The 21,548-nt window shown below is 37.1% G+C and overlaps 1 protein-coding gene across 1 annotated transcript in view; it reads right to left on the minus strand.

The window, feature by feature from the left end:
- The window catches only part of MYPN (myopalladin), a 49,971-nt gene extending 37,472 nt beyond the window's left edge, over nt 1-12,499 (minus strand). Inside the window, exons 1-2 of the mRNA XM_072870370.1 lie at nt 11,562-12,499; nt 1,033-1,208 (exon numbers count right to left, since the gene is read on the minus strand). Coding sequence (XP_072726471.1) covers nt 1,033-1,208; nt 11,562-12,499 — 1,114 coding nt within the window. The remainder of the gene's footprint in view (nt 1-1,032; nt 1,209-11,561) is intronic.
- Nucleotides 12,500-21,548: the final 9,049 nt, after the last annotated feature.

Genomic DNA, 21,548 nt, shown 5'->3' on the forward strand with positions numbered 1-21,548 from the left:
CATTTGGAATTTGCATTTTCTCTGCAGTTCCTGCCAGTGAGCATCTCCATCAGCCATGGCTTCCACCCAACATCCACTGAGTTAGGTAAAAGCAGGCCTTGGCTCCAGTCTCGAGAACTAGTAAATCTCTGCCAAGCACAGACATCTCCCATTAATGTCAGGGGCAGTGCAGATACTAAAAAAGGGTTCGTCCTTTCACTGTCAGATTAGAGATGTGAAAGAAGAATAACAGTAGAGCAAAATTAACCTTTTATTAAGTAGGGTAGGTGCTTTAATTTATGAATGGTCCCACTGTTGTCAATGATGGTACTCATGGTATATTTCTTTGCCTGAAAAATGTGAAAAACACAAAAGGAAAAAAAAAAAAGGTGTTTATTTTAAATTTGTAATCCTGCTAGCACAATGATGGATGCAATCCAAAACCTTACCCAAAAAAGTGTTAAAAAGAAATATAATAAATAGACATCCCTTAAGCCAAGTAGGATATATTAAAAAGCATAAGGAGAAAGAAAAGAGACCTAAATCTGCAGATATATATTCTGTTTTATTTACAGCATTTGTTGTACAAATAAAATATGAAATTGCTGGCATATTTATTTTGGTTACAAGGTCCCAATAATGGGTTAGGATGAAGCTATCCTATATTCAGTTTGTAATAATGACTGTAGAGAAAAGGGATTAATAAAAATTAGACACAAAGTTTAGGTTCTTATATTTCTGTAGAGTAACCACAGAAAAAAAATATAAGGTGGCATCAGAATCTGAATATTTCTAGACTTCAGTCTTGTAGCGAGATACATAAAATCTCTGGGAAGCAACACAATAAAATTGTATGTAAAGGGCAGTCACTTGACTGAAGGGAATTTTACAGAGAAATAATAAATAAGTTAATAATGATGAAAAATGTTGACTCCCTGCTATGAATTTTTTGTGAAAAATCTATTACACAGTTAACATACAAAATACATAATTGTATCTTAATCCTGTATGACCAATTTCAACAACCAATTTCCACAATAATTCTAACATTACCTTCTATGTAAATCTCTGCAGAAGTGGAGTCTGTTCCATAGATGTTTGAAGCAAAGCACGAGTAACGTCCTGTATCCTCCTCAAAAGCTTCAACAATAACCAATGAGTGTTGATCACCTGTCTGGATAATTTGAATGTCTGGTGAGTTTTCAAGCTCCTTCCCTTCACAGTACCACCTGCAAGGCAAAAAATATTGTTTATCAATGAAAACGACTTGACAACTAGAGTGACAATGTTAGAAGTCTTTCTGATGATAAAACAGGTGGGTTTTAGCCTGAAGATTCTGACAGAGTACTGCAAGGAAGTGTTGAATCAACAGTCACAGGAATAAAATATTTATGATTTTCATAATATTCAATTACAGCAAATAATAGAGCTCCTTTCTTTGCAGTATTTAAACATACTAACAAACTAGTTTATGTAAGTGACTCTAGCACATATTTTTCTTGATACACAGATTTCAACAGCAGAGTAGAAGAGCTCTGAATCTGGAACGCTATCAATCCAGCTCTGAATTTCTCTTGAGGTACATTCAGATCTGTGTTGTGGCTTAAGCTGTAGCCAAAAAAACCCAAACCCCTAAGTAAACAAATTTCCCTCAAACTTGTGATTCCAAAGTTCTCACGTTGATTCAGAATGTGACTGAAATTTACTATAATGTTACTCTTTGTTTCATCATATATTTAAGACAATCTGCTTTTATAAAAGATGGCATAAGTGTATCACAAGGAAAGAGAAGTGATCTCTTACAATATAGAGGCACTTCCTTACAGGGACATGGCCAGTGAGACAGCTGGACCTTGAATTCTTTTCTGCATCATATTGCTGTGTTTCTCTTTTAAACCCAGCTACACATCCAAGAATATATTGGGCTCTTTAGAGACTTCATACTCTCATCTAAGGCACTCCTAAGTCCCTCAGTGTTCAGAAGGGTTGTTTCAGTAGAAAATGCAGGAATCCAAGCAAAAGTAAAAGCAGCACCTGAAAAGACAGCTCCATAGGATGTGCTAATTACAGTAACCATCAGCTCAACCTGAGAGCTAGTAGGAGAGGAGAGCAGGCCTGATTGCTGTTGCTTGTTAATATGGAAAAGACAGAACAGAAAGAGAAAAAGCAGGTGGGTTTGCAGAACCAGATTCAAATTTAATAACACAATCTAGGTTTTCTAGAGAAGGTGTAGTACTATGTATAGGATCCAGAGTTAAATGTTTGGGATAATACTCAGAAATACCTCTGTTTTTAGATAACTAGCTAAATTTGAAAAGCCAAACTAAGGTGCATTCATTTTCACTGTAACTTATCTCATAAATATAGATAGATAAAAAACTCCACAGAAATATTTGTCTTTTCTGTTTACTGCTGCTTTCTTAACTAGGTATGGTTGATTAATGCATCTTGTGCATGTGTGGGTGGGGGCTGTCATACTAATAACATTTTTTATTCAATTGATTTTTTAAAATGAATAATTGTTTCATCCATCTTTATATGGTAACTCGGTGAAAGTACTTGCTAGCTTTTGAGTGCATACAAATGCTATCAAAGCAATGGCAAATGTATTTACTATTATATATTACAGCGTAAGATTAATTGTGAAAAGGATAAGGATAGGTTTTTGAGTAATAAATTGTAATAATTCATATTTCCTGGCTCATACTATAAGGTACTTTGATACATTTCCATCTCAGATAATTTAGAAAAACATTAATCAATAAATTTGTTTAACCATTCAATTGTATTCACCTCTTGGAAGCACAACTTTTTACAAGATTGTGCTACAAATTGACCATAAAGAAAACCCCAAATAAATATCTTGGGGAAAAAAACCCTATAAGACAGTCCATACCAATGGAAAACCAGAATTTAATAGAACTATAATGTAGAATTGAAAAAGGAGCCTTAAAGTGACTATGAGGTATGAAGGAGTACAGATCTGAAACTTAAATGCTGATTACATAGCTAAGAAGTAAACCATGCACTATTTGTGCACCATCAGTCCTAGCCGTCCAACATGGCTTTCTTAAAGTAGACAGGGTATTCCCCAGTCCACTTCAAGTTGCACGTTAGTGTAATCTGTAGCCGTACAGTCAACTGACTTGAATGTACAGCTTGGAAAGCGTACAGGTCTGCCTGTTATGAAGGGAAGTTCCTGCACTGTAGAATGAATCATACTGCTTAACACAATTTCCCCTTTTAGAAAGGCAAACCTTTGTAGCTAGAGGGCTAGAACTTAAAAGTCTTGGTTCGTGTCTACATCTGCTTGCTTATCCTCTTTTACAAGCCCCCATTGTAACAAGAATTGAAAATGGGTCTAAGAAAATTACTTTTATGAATTTAATGTTTCCGATGGCAATGGACAGTCATGCAGTAAATACCATCATGTTAAAAGGGTGTAAAATGTCCCAGCTCTCTTCCCTGACATTTCACAGTTGAAGTACAGCTTTGCTTCACTAAAATACATCCACATCCTTCTTGTAGGATTTTACCAATGAGAAACTGGCACTGCTTTATGCAGAGAACTTTAACCAAAATTACTCATTTCTCTTCCATTTGAGCCTTAGGGCTCTGATAGACAAACTCTTGAAGATCTGGCAGCAGTACTTTAAAATGTTAAAATCCTGATGCCGACTTCTTTGCTGGAGGTTTCTCACTCTGAAGCAAGGATGGCAGGTTCAAATGTGTTCCCAGGCCCAGCTGCCCCAGTTCTGTTCTAATGAAAATGGGTTTGCGCCAGGACACTAGACATGTGGATCTAGGATAACTGAACCATACAAATTCTCCTATATATCACTTTTGGTAAAAGTAGTAACCACAAAAGAAGGGACTGGGCAGTCAGGAGGCTACAGCTGCATCTTAAATTGCCACAGGTGTTTGCTTGAACTCAATGTGGGCCACAACGTTAAGGGAGTATTCCTCTGTCCGTCCCTCTGAAGTTCGACATAGTTCATTTGCTAGGTTCTCTGCCAATCTAGTGGGCAAAATGAGATGCTCCAAGGTACTTTCTGTCAGTGGACAATCTGCCTAGGACAACACTTTACTCCAGGATAGCTTTCAGCATGCTACTTCCTGAACCGCAATGGAACTTGTTTAAGATGCTTCACAATACAATGTAAACAGTGTTCTGGATATTAATGAAACCCATACAACGTGCAGCACCTTTGGAAATTTAAGAGACAGTTGTCATCATAGAAAAGGGAGTAATAACATCAGCACATATCCTAGGTTGCCAGGTGAACTAGCACATATAAAAAGATAAAGAAGAACTTATGGGTGTTCTGGCTCAGGCTACAAGTCCACCTAACCCAGCATGCTGTCTTGACAGTGGCCAAAAGCAGATGCTTACAGAAGAGTATGAGAACAAAGCGAGCATATACATATATAGGTATGTATGTTCACATATTTCTCCAGAGTATCTAATAATTCTCTTTAATTTTTTAATCTTTTTATCTTTATCATTTATCTTTATCTTTCATCTACCATCCTCTTTACTTTTTTTAGAAAGTGTGAAGCAGCACTTAAAAATAATTTTAAAAAGGCGAAATCACTGGTCTTAAAATGATTATTTACAAACTACCTCTCTTTTAAAGGATTTCACTATCACAGTACTATTACCATTATTTTTTGGTAGATTAGATTGTATGGTTCTTTACTAACATTTAGTTTGCAAATCCTGCTTTTTATTTGTGTCATCTTTATTTTGAAAGAATTGGTTTACACTTCCATTCAAAGTACACTTCCTTTAAAAATAATGATCTTTCTAGCTTCTTTTGATTCAGCTGTAGTGTTCATATTCCATCATAGTCCAGTCAGGAACCTTCAGATCCTCTAATACAAACCTCTTCAAACAGAAGGAAAAGCTACATCTATTTTAGACTTTGCCCATAATGACTTGCCCAAATCTGGTATTTTCCCCACTAATAATTAGATACAGTGGGTTTTTTTTGACTGGCTCCCCAGAAGGGCATGTTACATTTGCTTTTCTGTTCAGTGATGTCCTTATAAACATGTAGATACAGACACCATAGCTAGTAGTGGGGTCCTTGGTATCCAGAACACAAACATCTAGTGCCTGGGATAAAGAAACAACTCTACCATGAGTAAGTAGAAGAAATATTTAGCAGTCCCAAGGGAAAAGTATGGTAATGTGCATTACAGGGTTGATTGACAAGGTCCTTTGAAATTGATTAGTGCCATTGTTAAGTTCCAGACCAGGAAATTCTATAGGATTCCTGTGATCTCAAAGGAGGATTTTTTTTTTATTCTATGTACAATATAGTTTATTCTTCTGTTGTTTTCAAGATTTGCAATTGGTGATAATGGACAATGGTCCCATTTTCAGGAGAGAAGCCCTAAGATTCATGCACGGTTGTGTGACTACAAGCACAAATTGGGTATATGAATGTACAAGTCACCTTTTAGGTGTGTAATTCATGTAGGCAACTGTGTGCTTTTGGAGTTGAGTCATGGCACTTACTCATGTCTTTTTATATACCTACCTCATGTTCTCTTCCTTATAATGTAGACTTGTTTTAGCATGTTAGCTTTAGCAGATACGAAAAACTATTAAAGAGAATACCCATGTTCTAGAATTTGATCTCATTTTCAGCAGCATCTTTTCAGAACATTAAAATAACTTATGTAGTACAGTGATATTATGTTTTTGTGTCCACTCAAATGTGGCTCCTCACTGCTTGATGTGACACATAAAGCAAAACACATTACACAAAATGCTGTGATATAATAACCAGTAAGATATAAGATCTCTTTGTGTTTCTGCTAATCAGCTTTTCCAATTAACCTATTGTGTTTGTGCAGAGATAAGTCTGTATTGCATGCCTTTGTGAGGCACAATTCTAATTGCTTATAAGCAAAATTAAATACATCATGTAAGCTATTTCTTCCAGTTATTTTAGTAGTATGTGAGTAGTATATTCCTTTAGTAGACTCAAACAGACAATGAAGCAGGATTGAGTTAATTATTTTCTTTGCAGTTATTTTTTCCTTTGACTAGTTCAAAATTTGCAACTTAAGTGATTTAAAACTTCAGGAATAAACTTCTGTTTCAAACCTGTATTTAGTTCTCCTATGCAGTATGTTCTTTAGTCACTATTTGAACCATAATGTTAAAGTATTTTGAGATTAAGCCAAGAAAAAGAGCATGCTACATGTATGTTATCTCTTCACAATGCATATAAATGAAAACCAATTCTCTCTTGTGAAATTAAGCTTTATGTAAACCTTTGGTATGGCCATATCTACTCCTTGCTTATTAACATTTTATTTTATTCTTACCATCAAAATGTTGTACATGGTAGCAATGAAATGTCAGTTCCAAGGGGAGTTCTGACATTGAGATACGTGGCATGACTGAAGTGGCAATACTCTCTGTCACCGACATTTCATTCCTGCCGTGAATTGTAATGATAGCTTCATCATACAAGGCAGGTTCACATTAAGCACAAGCAGTGTTGTCCACTGTGCCAAATACATCCTAGGTCTTAATCCATTGACTTGATCAGAGTTGCACGTAAGAGAAGTTTGGCTCTCTAGGCTTTGAGCACTAAAACAGATAAATGTTTTCTTTTGGCAGCGAGGAAAAAAAAATCTTAATAAATCTTAAATGATTTCAGTTTCTAAAAATCTGTGATTAGTTGCAGATCTAGTCTCCTTAAACAAAGCAGCACTAAAATGCACTTTTTAAGCTTTGTGTGCCTATGTTAAAGAATGTTTTCATGGAAACCTTATGACATACAGCCTGTTTTTAGAACATCAAATCCTCATGACACTTCCAGGATAGCTGTGTATGCCAAAGCATGCAATGTGATTCATAAGTAAAATTAACCTAGGAGTGATGTGCCAAACAGTTTGGAAAAATGTAGGCACCTCTGAACTTGAGGGAATAAGGAGTGCTCTCCTCACGGAGAGGAGTAAATGTCACACCTATCATTACTCATACAGAAACAGAGCTGTAGAAGGAAGCAGGAGAAGGAGGTCATCAAAACCTTTAACACTTTGGAAATAATGCTACACACTTCTCTTAAATGCTTATTTCTAGCCTGCAGTTTAGTCAGAGTAAAGTAATCAATCAATAATTGTAGTAGTGCTCTTTAATTGTGAGCTAATGTTTGAGCTAGCTAGAGGCCCGTATACTGTAGTATCAATCTTTCTTTGTCTCTTCTATGTCACTGCATTCAGCAAAAATGGGTAATGTTTTACTGAAACTTCTTTCTAGATAGGTAGGTTTAATAAGCTTCCTCTGACATGTGGGCCTGTTACTTTAAGGCTGAGTTATCTTAAAAAGCAGTTGGACAGGTCTATCTGTATTCAGCCAAGCAGGATTTAGCTTTCCATATACTGATACTTCAAATCAGTTCCCAGTTTCTTCTCTTGCTCCACCATCCAATTTTCTGTCCCTCACTGAGCCCTCGTATACACCAGATAGTTACCTACCAAGCCTGTAAATTATACTGCTTTATCATTGCCAATGATATTTTGACCCTGATCCATCATGAATGTCATTTACACCATTTTTTACTTCATCAAATTTGTTTTGTACTGTCTTACTTTCAAACGTGGTATCTGTCCATCATATTTTCCAGTCCTTTCCATTCCTGTGATCAGCTTCTTTCTAAATCTCCTGTCTCTAATTTCTCTCTCATAATCCCTATTACATCAGTTTAACCATCTGATTGCTCCTAGTGTTGACTGAGAAACTATATTACAGAGCTTGTGGAATCTTGTTCTTGTTTCACAATGCTCTGGGTTCCCACAGTACCACTTCAACATTGTAAGTGTATATATTATAAGCATTATAAGTAACTTGGGATTCCTTTCTGTGATTAGGAAGTCCATTTTAAGTCAAAGGGCACAGGCAAGCATGCATTAGCACATGTGTGTCCAAAGGATGCTTGTTTACTGAGCATGGTCATTCAGCTAAGTTGAAGGAAGAAGAAATCATGCCTTAAAGCCAGTCAGCATTAAGCTTTCTTTCATCAGTTGCCACCTTACCAGTTAGTCCTTTCCTGGGACTACTGATTTTTGTATCTCTCTTCCTTATCTATTAGAATTCTTCTCTCCTTGTCCAACTCCACAGATACTGAACTAACGCACCACAACCCTCAGAGAACTGTTACCCTCAAAGCAAGACAGTTGCCAGTTCTGAGCCCAGTTCTGGACAAAGTTCCACAACTATGGCCAACAAGATGCTTCCTTCACTATTTTGGAAGCTTTGCATGGCAGATCAAAGACACGCACTATTTTTAGTGAAAAAACCTGCATTCTCGTGGTCCCCATGGTTAATGGAACACATACCCCAAAGTACATTATATTTTCTGGTTTCCTCTTGCTATAGCAGTGACTAAAAAGGCCATGATCACTGGAAGCACGTGAATATTTATCACTTAGGCAAGTGAATTTTTTTACACCCTTTCTTAGTGTTAGTCCTACACATTGGTGGATTTGAAAGAATCTTGGATGAACAGGACAAAAGTTTTGTTAACAAACAATTATGACCAGGAAACTCTGTTCAACAGCTAATGTTCCCAGCTTTCTCCTTAGTACAGCAGTACATACACACACACACAAAACCACAGGGGGAGAGAGAGTTCAAACTTACCCCCTTGTGATTTATCTTTTATTTGTTAGTTTAAATAGTGAAACTGAAGCTGACCCTGATCTTTTTCTTCAGCTTGACTGCTTGGGACTGATTTTCCCTATGGGACTTCTTTCTCCCTGTCCCTACTTCCCTTGGCCTTGGGGCATCAGCGTGTGAGTTCTGGACTTCTGTGTTAGCTCCTCTAAGACTCTGATCTGGCTACAAGCGTGAGACAGTAAACCAAGTGTGCATTTCTGTTTGAAGCAGTGTATTATCGTTGGAAAAGTCTGATGAATGCTTATTCTATAAAAGTGTAACAGCTCCTGTATTGATTGTCATTCACATAAGTAGCTTATTTTATTATTTACAGTAAACGAATTCAAATGTTGAGATAGAAGTTTCAATGGAAAAGCTTCAGTTTTGTTGGGACAAAAATAGACCCAGGTTACAAAGATACCCATCATCCAATTCTGTGGAATCAAGCAGTCCCTGAATTGGGTGCATAGGCATTCTGGCCATCCCTGGATACTCCATGGGATGAGTCATTGTTCCTGGGTTCTCCGATCTGCCCTTGTGAGGCTTCAGTGACTTTATAGTGTCAGCTTCTAATTCAGATAGTTGTTAAACGCCTAAACTTAGATGGCATGAATACCTTGTCAGTTTTATGTATGTGTCAACGGCATGGGCATGATGTCCTGTTATAAGGATGGTGTTGTGGCCTTCTGGAGGAATACATAAAATTAACATTGTGCACTGGAGTACATGTCTATAAACAAGCAATTCAGTGTTCACCTTTTCTGAATACAAAGAAAGCCAGATTGAGTTTGTGTGCAGATACACATAAGAGAAGACTATTTCAGTTGTTTTCTTTGTATTATAAACTATGAATGATGAGAGAAGAAAAAAATTATTTCTCATGTCCAGGAATCCTACTGACATTTTTAATATCAAAAGATTTATCAAGGCAAGTGCCTGGAGAAATAAGTCTCGAAGTCTTTATAAGCAAGAGAAGTCTTCAGAGAGTGGTGCTAGTATCTAGGGGATGATGATATTTCCTGTCTGTTTTCTGTCAAAACCCCCAAATTTCTGGCACTGTTTTCTCTTTTGATCAGAGTCCTCTATGAATTTAAGGGCTGAACACAATACATTTATAATGGCATAAGATCCATCAAGGGAATGCCTCAAAATTGTTAATTAAAGCAGTGAGTTTAGACATGAAGCATAGTAGAAAGCATATTCTTCTCAAACAAGGTATTTCCCCCAGCTTTAGAACAGATTCATCTTCTGTAAACAAACCATTTAGTCCTTTGGACGTTCACATTCCTGTCATGGACAAAACACCCTTTGTGGCACCATGGATCAAGGTCTTGTTAGGGACTGAGAACCTACATGTTGCTACTAAAGGCACTAAGTAGGGCAAAATGGTCTGGCACTCACACACAGTTCAGGGATCCTATGAACTGAGTAACTTCTTGTCTTCCTGACAAGGTTGTCCATAACTGCAGACAGGCCAAAACAAGAGGATTCATTTGTAGATCCTTGTTCCTATGTACTTAATATTGTGTTGTAAAAGCTTCTTCCTTCTGAAAAATTAGCAGCTGATGTGCCAGAAATCCAAGGGAGTGGAAGACAAAGATTCTTTACCACAAAAATCTTTGGAGCTTCTGTCTTTGGACGTTGAGATAGTTTTCATTTGATGATAGTGCCTATTAGTTCAATGAGAAGGATGATAAAAGGTGTTGACTGCAGTAGAAGTGGTAGTAGTGCTGTACCCAGCATTGTCTAGGTATATAAGGAAGACAATGAGCTGACAACTGGAAAAAGTGGACCATATGTGAAGCTCAGAGTCCTTTAATTAGATGCTGAAGATGCAAGCAGTTCTTTACAATATTTAGAAAAGCAACACAGATTTCTAAAATGCCTATAAAAGGATAGGCAACCATCTAGACTAAGGGTATCTGTTTATGATATTGCAGATATTAGGATGCAAATATGTATAGTACATCTCTAAAAGATGGATAGAATTTTCCTTTCTATTGAATTGGTACAGTCCCAGCAAAGGAAATATAATTCCACCACTGTAATTGAGAAGTAAATTTGGCTAATGAGCTCTATATGAACAAATTGAGATTTAGAAATGCTGATGAGATCTAAGAATTTTCGAGATTAATTTAAAAGTTAGAATAACTTGTTTCTCATTCCACTGTCTTTGACAAATAAAGCATAGCTTTTTCACATTTCCATTCATCTCCAGTGATCTTTGCAAATGTTACTTATTTAAGTTTCAAAATCCTCATAGATATCCATAGGTGAAGACTGAAGCATCAGAATTAGTGTGCTAGTCACACAACATGAATAAGTATAAATTAATAAGGGTGTCTTACACTGATAAAATGGAAGCTTTTTTTCTAAGGTCACAGCAGAATTGTTGTCAGAATCTGAATTAGAACTGAGCTGTTCCTGGTTATTTGTATAATAACTTAAATGAAGTCCTTTCCTCTCTGTTCATGTATGGATGGTTTTGGTTTATAGGAACCTATGTTTACTCATCTCAAATACCTTCAGACATCAGCCTGAGGTTTCACAGCCATTGGTGTTTTTAGCCAGTTTACACAATCAGTCTTGATTTCCATAAAGGTAACTAAACATTTCTTGCTAAGGAGTTAGCACTTTCTTTTAATTATGGAAGTTCAGTATTTAAAAACAGTTCTCTCAAATTCAAAGAAAATAATGTGTCCCAAAATATGTTGTCTTAAAATATAAGCAACCTTTTCATGACTTAAAGAAAGCAATTTTTTTTCTTAATAAATTTTAATAACCAAGATTAAGGGACTTTTGCTACAGATTACTGAAACATACACATCAAAATATCTGGAAAGAGTAAGGCATACACCTACTGTTACAGAAATACAAAATGGCAAGTGCAGAATATGTTTACCTGACTTCAGGTGCTGGGATTCCTACCACAATGCAGTCCAATTGCACTTTGGTTCCTTCAGGAACTTCCCTGCTCTTCAGTTTTTGAGTAAAGCGTGGTGGTTGTCCAATAGGCTCATCAGAATATACAGATGCAGATTCTGACTCTGGTTTTAGCTCTGCACTTGTTAATTGATTGAGAGATTCCAAGTTTGCCGCCTGTTGATCATCTGTTTGTTCAAATGTTTTCTCTGCTTTGTTTTCCAGGTCTTGAGGTACTGGAATGGAAAGCCTTTCTCTGCTTTCTGACGTGCTAGATAGGCTAGAGCTACCTTTTTGAGCAGACTTATTCTTAGAATCAATTTTGCTCCTGTAGTTTTTGCATGTACGGGGTCTTACTCTTTCAGAATTGTGAGCTTTGAAAAGTGATGAGAGCTCCTCAATAAAATCTGCTGCCTTGTTTAGGAATTCCTTTTTTGATTCTGATTCAGAAGGAAGGTGTTGTTTCTTTAGGTCTTGAGAGCTCCCTTTGGAGCCCTTTGTATTTCTGACATGGTCCTGACAAAAGTTTGAGTGCAGGCCATTGTCTGATGTTTTCAAAGCTGTAGACTGGGCCATTTGTTTGTGTTTTCCTGTGTTTTTCAGCTGATCTGGGGGATGCTGTGAATGTACCTGAAGCTCATCCTGTTTAGTTTCCAGTGGATTCTGATCAATAGCTTGTCTTGCCAAGTTTACACTTTCATGTAACTCTTCTTGGCTCAAAAAGGCAGAGAGATCTGGAAGGTCATCTTGGGTGGCTACCTCATCTGAATCACCAGAAGCGTTGCAGTAATGGAAATTGTGCGAAGCTGGTTCTGATCTGCTTCTTTCACTCTTCCCTTGATGTTTAGTTTCAGCTAAATAACTTTCTCTCAGAAGTTGAGATATTGAAGTTGAGGATTCTAAACTGTCGTCTTGCATGCTGCCAACAAAAAGGACAAATAGGACCACACCTTATCAATAGCAAATTTTTTGATTGCACACAATTACAGGCTTCTGAAAAGCAGAACACAACATTTTCAAGGTGCATCTGTGTGCTGATATTAACTTGTACATATAGCCTTGTTTTAAAGGCCTGCTTCTGTACATACTGCCAGATAGTATTGCCTTTACCCAGTAAAATCAATTTTTTATCACTTTCTACTGTTGGTAGCCTTACATAGCTAAAGCAACTGCAAGTGTGGTAATTTATACTTTGTTCCAGGCAAAACTTAACTACAGAGCTATTAACTGAGTTTCAATGTCAAGTCTTTATCATTGCTGATGTGTGTTTCTTAGCTAAAAAACAACCTCATCAGACAGATTAAATGCTTGATATTTCAAGGAATGAAATTTGTGAGAGAATAACAGTACTTTTAAATTAAGTAAATTTAGCTTGAAAGACACTGAAGTAGTAGGTAAATGAACCCTCAAAAAGCATTTGAGGGATGAGAGGAGGAAGGAGAAGGGGAGAGAAGAACAAAAATATTCTATAATGACAATTTTTCATTTAAAATTCTTAAAGATATTGCATTATAGGAAACAATAATGGTGCTAAATATACTATACCTTCTTAAATTAAGCATTATGTCTAATAAACTATTTAAAGTAAGTAGAGAATTATGTCATTATTCGATAAGAACATCATTTGTACTACAAGCCTTTCAAAATCATTATCTTAGGTCATCCTGATTCTGAAAAAATATATCACAGATGAGAAGATAGCATCAGAAAGCCCATACTTAACCTGCACGCCTGATAAGCAAAGCTAAAGTATCCCTTTTGATACTTAAGAAAGTACTTCTGAATAATATTCTCCCTTTTCTTTACACAAGAGCCATTATGAAGGTAGAGGGATTCAGACATTCTATTAACACACTCATCTTAAGGTGGCTTAAATATGAAGACAAGACAAATACTCTTCACAACCTTTCAAGGAGCTGATACCTCACAGATACTGAAACAGGTGCATGACTATTTACTGGATCTGTCTCTCAGAATATGCAGTGCAGAGTACCTCTCTCCTACTTCATTTATGGCCTGGCAAGTCTTGCTGTGATGGTTGCAAATATTCCTACCCCAAGGTGTCTGATTTGTCGCACTGCAGAAGGTTCTGTTCTTGTCGTGGTATCAAGAGAAGGGAACATGCATGCCCTTGCCTCAGCAATTTCCATTCATAGCCTTATGTAACTGCTTAAGTTGCCAGAGAAAGAGAAGAAAAGTAAAAAAGGTATCTCTGCTGTGAAAGGCTTTCTCCTCTGCTAGTGGGACAGTTGTCCCTGGAAAAGAGCTGGTAAAAAGCAAATGAGGTGGTAATATCTCATACTGCTGCAGTATTTCTTCCTGGAATGTGAGTGACACCTCTTCTTTCTTATTTACAAAAAGGAAGGCTTCCGTTTAAACTGTTTATATTCTTCTTCAATGAATGAACATAAGGCTATCATATTCTGATGTGCATTTTGAGACCTTAATCCCTCTGCCTAAGGGACAATTTGTTGTATTTAAGTTCTTTTTCTTACGTAAATATTTGGCATTTTAGATTTATTGATTTTATTGTTTTATTTTGGTAATATGAAACAAGCAAAATCAGTAAGACAACAAAGGCACCCAACCAAAATATTGGTAAGTTTGTGCATGTATAAAAAATGACAAATAAAATACCATATACATTATATGCTTCTAAGCACCCAATCTAGTCCCTGCAACTGAGCCAGGGTCTGGAATACTAATTGAACACTTGGCATTAAATTATCTGGCACAGTGTTTCAGTGAAGCTGTGGCACATAAGAGAACATTGGTTTGGGGAGCCCACATGACGTAATGTTGTAAGCTGTTTCATGACTGGACAGAGTATGTAATTTAACTTCTTAAGACAACAAAGAGGTCTCCATGAGGCTTAAAGTTCCCACTCTATGGATACTACTTTTGCTTGCTCAGCTTTTACTTCTTAAACAGTTGTGCAACCTTACTGAAGCGGAACCTGTTTAAGGGGTTACATTATCTTGTTTATGTGCTGATAGCATACTATGTGCTGTAAAGGTCACAGTTAAAGCTACAGTTTCAACTCTGAAGAGTTTGAATACATTCTAACATGAGGACTTTACAGCCTGGAAGACAAACCTCGCACATGAATGAACTGCAGACCTAGAATATAGCTGTAACATAGGGCAAGTTTGCTTTAGACCTCCTCCCCATGTGCCACCTTGGATGTACTTAAAAACAGAAGGGAAGAAGCAGAGCCATAGTCAGCTGTTTTCTCTGCACTGTGCAGCTGGCTTAGCCTGCAAGAAGAGAGCAGTGTGTGCTTTTAGTGGGATGTCATAGAAGTTACAGTTTCTCAGAATGGCTTTGGAGGGATGCAGCTCCCCGCTAACATGTGGCTTACATGTGGCTATGGCTAAATTATAACATCCAGCTGTATGTATCTTTGTGTAGCTTTAGATGCTACAGTGGAAGGCTGTATTTTATATGGTTGGAGAGGTATTTTACATGGTTGCAAAATTTAGCTTGCTACATTTCTTGGCAACTCTTTCTGAAACATTTCAGAATGGTACATCTTCATTTCATCTCAATGTCTGTAAATGTCATCGGAGCTTAAAAAAGACGATGCAGTTCTTTAGAGAACATTGGACACTCTAAGGATGAAATGCAAATAGGGAAATAATACTGTGTGATCAAAACCTGCCGAAGTCAAATGAAGTTAAAGAACTCCTGCAATAGTTTTGTTGAGAGGGTATATGAAAATCATCTGCCTGTGACTATTCAGGGTTTCATTTTCCTCTGTTGTATAGCTATTGCTTGATTTTCTCATTTAAGTGCTATGTCTGTTTCAACAGAGGTTGTTAATCACAGTGCAGCTTTCCTGCAGATAACCATAGTAGAGCAACTGTTTGTTCAGTGTGGTTATTTGCTGGGTCTTGCATATCTTCTATTCATCTTTTGAACAATGCATTGAAACATGAAATAAATAATTTCTGCTAATGTGAGAAATAATTTTTGCTAATTCCCTTAAGGAGTATTACTGCAATATGAGGAGATGCTCTCAAAGAAGATGTGTTTAGATTGGCAAAATAGCTTTATAATTCTAGTTTGCAAAAAAGTATGATGAAGAACCCACTGTCTGATAGCAAAAGGAGCAAAATTACATGCAAATTACTGCAAAACAACAAAACCAGGAGTGCCTATACCTGGTGAAAATATAAAATGATAGAGGAAATTAAAGTAGTCAAATCAAAACTTCCTTGTACTGATGGTTCATTTTGGCTAGCTGTATTGCAGTTATATAAAGCATCTTCCTTTCAGATGACCAGGCTAGACAGCACAGCCGTACATGGAAGACCCACTTCTCTGTCACAGTCCTGAGTGAACACGTAGGAAGCAAACGGACAAATCACTGGTTCAACTCTGTCTCTGCCTCTCTGAGGGCAGTTGAGCAGGTGTGAGTGGGAGAAAACAAACAGTTCCCCAGCAAAGGAGCTGGAACAACTTCCTTCCTTCTGCCTATCGGAGCAGAAGGGGTAGAAGGGAGCAGAGTGCTCCTTCTGGTGTTGGGAAGCAAGATATTGATGAGAATGAACGTGATGCCAAATTCTTAATCCTTAGAGAGCTGTCACTTTTCTTTAGAGCTCACCCAGGGTCAGAAGATTATATCTAACTCTTCTCTATTTTCAGCTTGTGTAGAAGATAACTTTTAATTCTATTTTTAGTAAGGAGGAAGTTGGGTACTAGTCAAATGTAGCACTCTGAGGCAGTGCTTGGCTACTGAAGTTTTAAGATGTTTTGAATTATATGATATTTCTAATTAAATCGAAAATGTTGAGTTTCAGCAAATGTTGCTGTGAGGCTACCAGACAATCCCGTTACAATTATTAATTATGCCTTGCTTATGCCTTGAGAGATGTCCCGTTTATTGTTGGTTTTTTTTCTACAAGGAGTTATACTCTCCAAGGACTACAGAGGGCTGATGATTGAGGGAAGCACTGGGTAGGCTGAGCCATTCATATTTCACAGTCAGGGGAGAACAGCTTTGGTTCAAATGAGACCAAGCATAAAGCCTGATGAGGTCTCTGGGCTAGATAGAAATAAGGCTGAATTCGATATATTTTCTAAAATATCTATAAAACCATCTTTCTAGTGAGCGAAAAGATACCACCAGAGGAACAACTATGCTATTACAGGTTTGATTAATGATAATTAATAATAATTTAGCCTTTCTATAGCCAAAATTGGAATCTAAGCTCCAAAATTAAGATCTAGTTTTGAATTCAGTCTTTCTCTTTGCCTGACCTTCTGGATTGTTTAGACTGAGATGTGGAATTGGCCTTGATATGCCTTGAGCCTTCCCTTTAATTTTTCCTGATTGGGACTTTGGAACAAAAGTGTCTTTGTGGCTGCACAGAAACCATCCCACAGTCCCCCAGTGTGCAGCAGCACAGAACACTGGCACTGAGTGGCAGTGCATGGCACACTGCTGCCATATCATGGGGCTAGCAAACTGTATACAGTAATTGCAGATATCTCTGTTGAGCAGATAACTGCAGATAACTTTGCAGATAACTCTGTTGAGTAAGCAGTAAGAAGGACAAACTCTAGTAAAAACACAGTAGGCAGCAATCTGTGGTGTCAATGAAAACACCAATAATTTTGCAGACTATAAAAATCTGTCTCATAATGAACCAGTATCAAGGGGAGGAATTGCAATGCTAGTTACAAATAATAGCCCTAAACTGGTGTTATTTAGGACTGAAAATGGGATGCCTGACCCCAGCAGTCAGCAGTTCCCTACTCTTGACTGATTCATTACCTACATCATCAAACAAGTGCATTGAGGGCAACATTTTTTGCTTTCCTGGGACACTAACAGCAGAGACCTTGGGCACCTATTATCTTGAGAAGCATCAGAGCAAGCCATGAACAAAACCAACTGCATGAACTTCTTCAGTCTACTAATTCAGTTTCCAGTAGCCAACTCATTGCACAAGCTTTCTAAGTTTCCGAGAGCCTATATTTATGGCAATATTTTCTTATTAGTCAAGTGATCTGCAGGATAAAATATTCACAAAGGTAGAATTAGTTTCCAGTTTGTTTTGGCAGTGACTTGACCTGAAAATCCTTACATGGAAGGCAGGAAAATCACACTGCAGGAAGCTTGCGCAGTGTGACACCCAACCCTTTCATTTCCTCTTGTTTGAGGCTTGTTAGAGTCATTGCTGAATCATCACTGAAAGAATCTGAGCTTTTCCTAAGAAAACAGCAGTAGTGGTATGTCAGCAAAACTGAAGAGAATGCCAGATCCTCTGTTTTATTTGGTGAGAGACAGCTTTGAATGCTTGATGCCCTAAAATAGTTTTTTTCAAACGCTCCTTCTCTTTATCATAAAAAAGAGGTTATCTGCAAATAGCAGATTTAATGCAAAAAGCATTTGAACATCTTCTTTGGCCTTCAGTTGTAGTTAAAAATGAGTAATTTTAGTCAGTACATGTTGTTCCTGTCTCGCTTTTCAAGCTACCTTTACTTTAATTGACACTGCTTTTGTATGAAACCCCAGTACCAGGACAGCTAGCAAACTGCTGCTTCTTTCTCTGCATAGTGGCACCTTTGTGGCCTTTACACAGCAAGGCTCTGGACCTGTATGCCCAGCACCTCTGTTTGGAATCTGGAAAGTTTAGCAGATATTAGAGGCTATATCCTTTTCAATTTAATTTAATTGGACATAAATTGCATTTACCCATATGCTATTGAACACTAACAGTTACATGGGTGTTTCAAGTGTATGATTACAGCTGTGAAAGACAAGCTAAGAGATGACACAAGTGATCTGTCTTGCAGACGTTTAATGATCACAATCACATTCTTACGTCCTTGCAGGAATTCTCACTTAACAGTTGCCATTGTCGCCGTTTCCGTTACTGCCTGTTGACAAGCTGTAGCTGCTGCAAGACGGACTTTGAGACTCCAGGCATAGGAAAGGTTAGGCTGGAGCAGAGAACTAAGGCTAGCCATCTTGTGTGTGTTTGGGGGTATGAATGTAAGATATTTTTAATAATTGTATTTAGAAAGCTATGTACAAGAAGGTACTTTACTTTTCTGTTTTAGACACATTAGTAGCTGTGAATTCTATTCCTTGTAATGAATCAAGAAATTCAGATAACTAAACTCCCATTTCCAAGCAATGTAATTAAATAAGGGAAAATAAGGAGAGATCCTCCAAGCCCAGGAGTGTAACAGCTTCTGATGGAAACAAAATCCCTTTAAGAACAAGTAGGCTAAAGGTTATGTCCATGTTTAGGAAACATCCTACTTCTTTATGTATATATTTCAATATAATCTTTTTAATGTTCTAAGCATATTTTGCATTTTCTTCTGTCTCTAATCCATTTTATAAATTCTAGACCTTAAAACTCTCATTTGATTGCAAGAGGCTGGTACCTGTTTCTTGCTTGCTGTTACATCATTTTGTAAACAGTGAAAAGACTGGTGGTGGCGGTGTTTTAAATATCTTCGCATACTGCTGCTCTTTGCTTTAATGTAAATGTCTGCTGTTCAAGGGATTTTTTAATTGCTGTTATAACTGATGTATGGCTACTACTGCTTCTGTTCAGAAAAATAAGTAGAATCAGGCCCTCTTCTGTAAATAAAACCTCTAATAGTGCAGCTTCTGCCCTTAGGTACATTGCAGTATAGATCTGGAGCAATTTCACTTAAACTGCCCAGGATTTACTTGAAGTAGCTGTGAACAGAATTACTAATTCCCACCTCACAGCCCATCTATTTGTAAATGCCACACAGTTAAATTTTTTAAGTAGTTTTCAGGTAAAATGCAAAGTTTTCCTCTACAAACTTGAATCTTAAACCTTGAAAAGTGTTACGTATACAAATTTTTCTAAAAGGAAGGGAAAAGAGAGGAAGGAAGGAAAGAAAGGAAAGGAAAAGGGGAGAAAGAAGGAAAAAAAAGGTAAATATAGAACATGCAATATTTAGTTTTTTGGGGAAATTTCATTATTTTTAATAATTCTGTAATGCCTTGGGAGCTGAACAATGCCTCATCCTTTGAATACTTGTGATAGTGGATTGGGGCCTTAACTGGTGAAACTAATTCTAAATTCCTTTTAAACCGAAATTGCTATCTGGATTTTCATTAGAAAGGGATTATGGAATTCAATTATCTATATACAGTTATATATAATCTATATTTAGTTAAACATATTATGCTGGAGTAATAAATCATTTGAATTTACAGAGGTATAATTTAACATGTGAATATTTTATGAACATTAGGTAAATAATATCAAACCACAAGCAAGTGATTTGAAGCTGGGAATATTTAAGAGTTTAGATTTCTGTAGCAGAGGATCTATCTAGACTGCTTTTTGTAGTGATATTGGTCTCCTCTAACATAGCTCTTTTCCTCTTGTCTGGAGGTGTTCACCATTTCACCCACAGGCATTTGAATGCAACTCAAAATGTACAAATGTTAAAGCCTTAAGAGCGCCTATTCTGCTTTAAGAAACTTTTGATTAGCCTTAAGAGCACCTGTTTTGCAAGCAAATAGTGATATTTGTCCTTCTGGTGCTAGAAATGTGAGAGGTGAAATGCGTTCTTCATTACCACTGTATTTCATCCCTAATGTCTCTTTCCTTTCCTGCTGACAGCATAAAGCAGCATAAACTACTCAACTCTTCTTCAAGGAAAAAGCACATTCAAAGCTCTTTAACTTTTTCAACATTTCCTTTGTACTATCATGTAAAGAAAAGAGCTTTTTTTTACTCTGATCACAAAAAGTCTTTATTTTTTCATAATTAATGTTGTCTCTTAGTAGTTCTCAAAATGAGAACTGAGACCATTTCTTACCCATGTCTCGAGTTCTCTTTGCCTCCTTAGTGAATCTCCTTGAATTGCAAGGTAAACAGTATCTTCAAGAAGCTCCATATTAAGTCAAATTGAAACTGAAATAAATTTAATCTGATGTTTAAATTAGAAGGTCAAAAGGGAAAACAGGTGACGGCTGTCTTTGAGGCCTGCCTGGGATGCTTCTTCATTCTCCTCTCCCATTGACCTGTGAAGGCTGGGCTTCAGAAGTTGGGGCAAGCTCCGAGTGTAGTACTTCAAGTGCTCATAATGTATAGGACAAGTTTTTATTAGGACAAGTTTTTAATTTTTAAAATTTTTATAAATTTTATTAGGACAAGTTTTTATTAGGACAAGTTTCTATTAACTCAAGTAATGTATGCAGTCCAGTTTCCTTCAAGGATTTCCCACATGAGAAAGAGTTTATATGAAAGGCCCGAAAAGATACAGCAGAGGTCCACAATTTGGTGCTGAATGTACATGCAAAAGTCCTCAATGGAAAATATAACTAACAGGCAATAATATTCATTTATCCTGGTCCAAACACAGGCACACAACTCTGCAAGCCTTTCATGGTTAAAACTTCAAATCCATTTTCATGGACTGTGACCCAAATGATTTGAACTAGGTAATTTCTATTAGTCCTGCTAACAGTATGCGTGAGCAGTGTAGAAATCCATAAATGCATGCGGTTGAAGACTACTGTAAAGTTTTAGTTTGGGACTGAAGCTACAGCTTAGCTCTCAGTGTTAAAAAGTGATTTATGTATTGCATGGGCTCAGCCTAGACTGACAAATTACAGCACTGCATAAAGTACTGTAATGAGAACTTGCACAATTTAAAACGCTGAGCAAATGTCTCTATTCTGCCTGTGTATGTAAGTGGCACTGATGTCAAGGGAACTGTGCACATGTATCTGAAGACCGGACAACTGACTGCTTGTGTAGCCAGACTGAACAAGCAGAAACTGGACAAAGAAAAGCCCTGAAAACCAGGGGTATGCAAACTAGATGGCATTTGCACATCTTTTTTGTCTGGTAATTTCAAATCTGTGGGCTGCTTTGTTTTTAAAATGAGATTCAGTTTTCATACAAATACTGGTTCCTAGCGAAAAAGGGAACTCAAGCCTTAAATGAGACACAAA

The sequence above is a fragment of the Ciconia boyciana genome, chromosome 8 (genome assembly GCF_034638445.1).
Source record: "Ciconia boyciana chromosome 8, ASM3463844v1, whole genome shotgun sequence".
Taxonomy (NCBI): Eukaryota; Metazoa; Chordata; class Aves; order Ciconiiformes; family Ciconiidae; genus Ciconia; species Ciconia boyciana.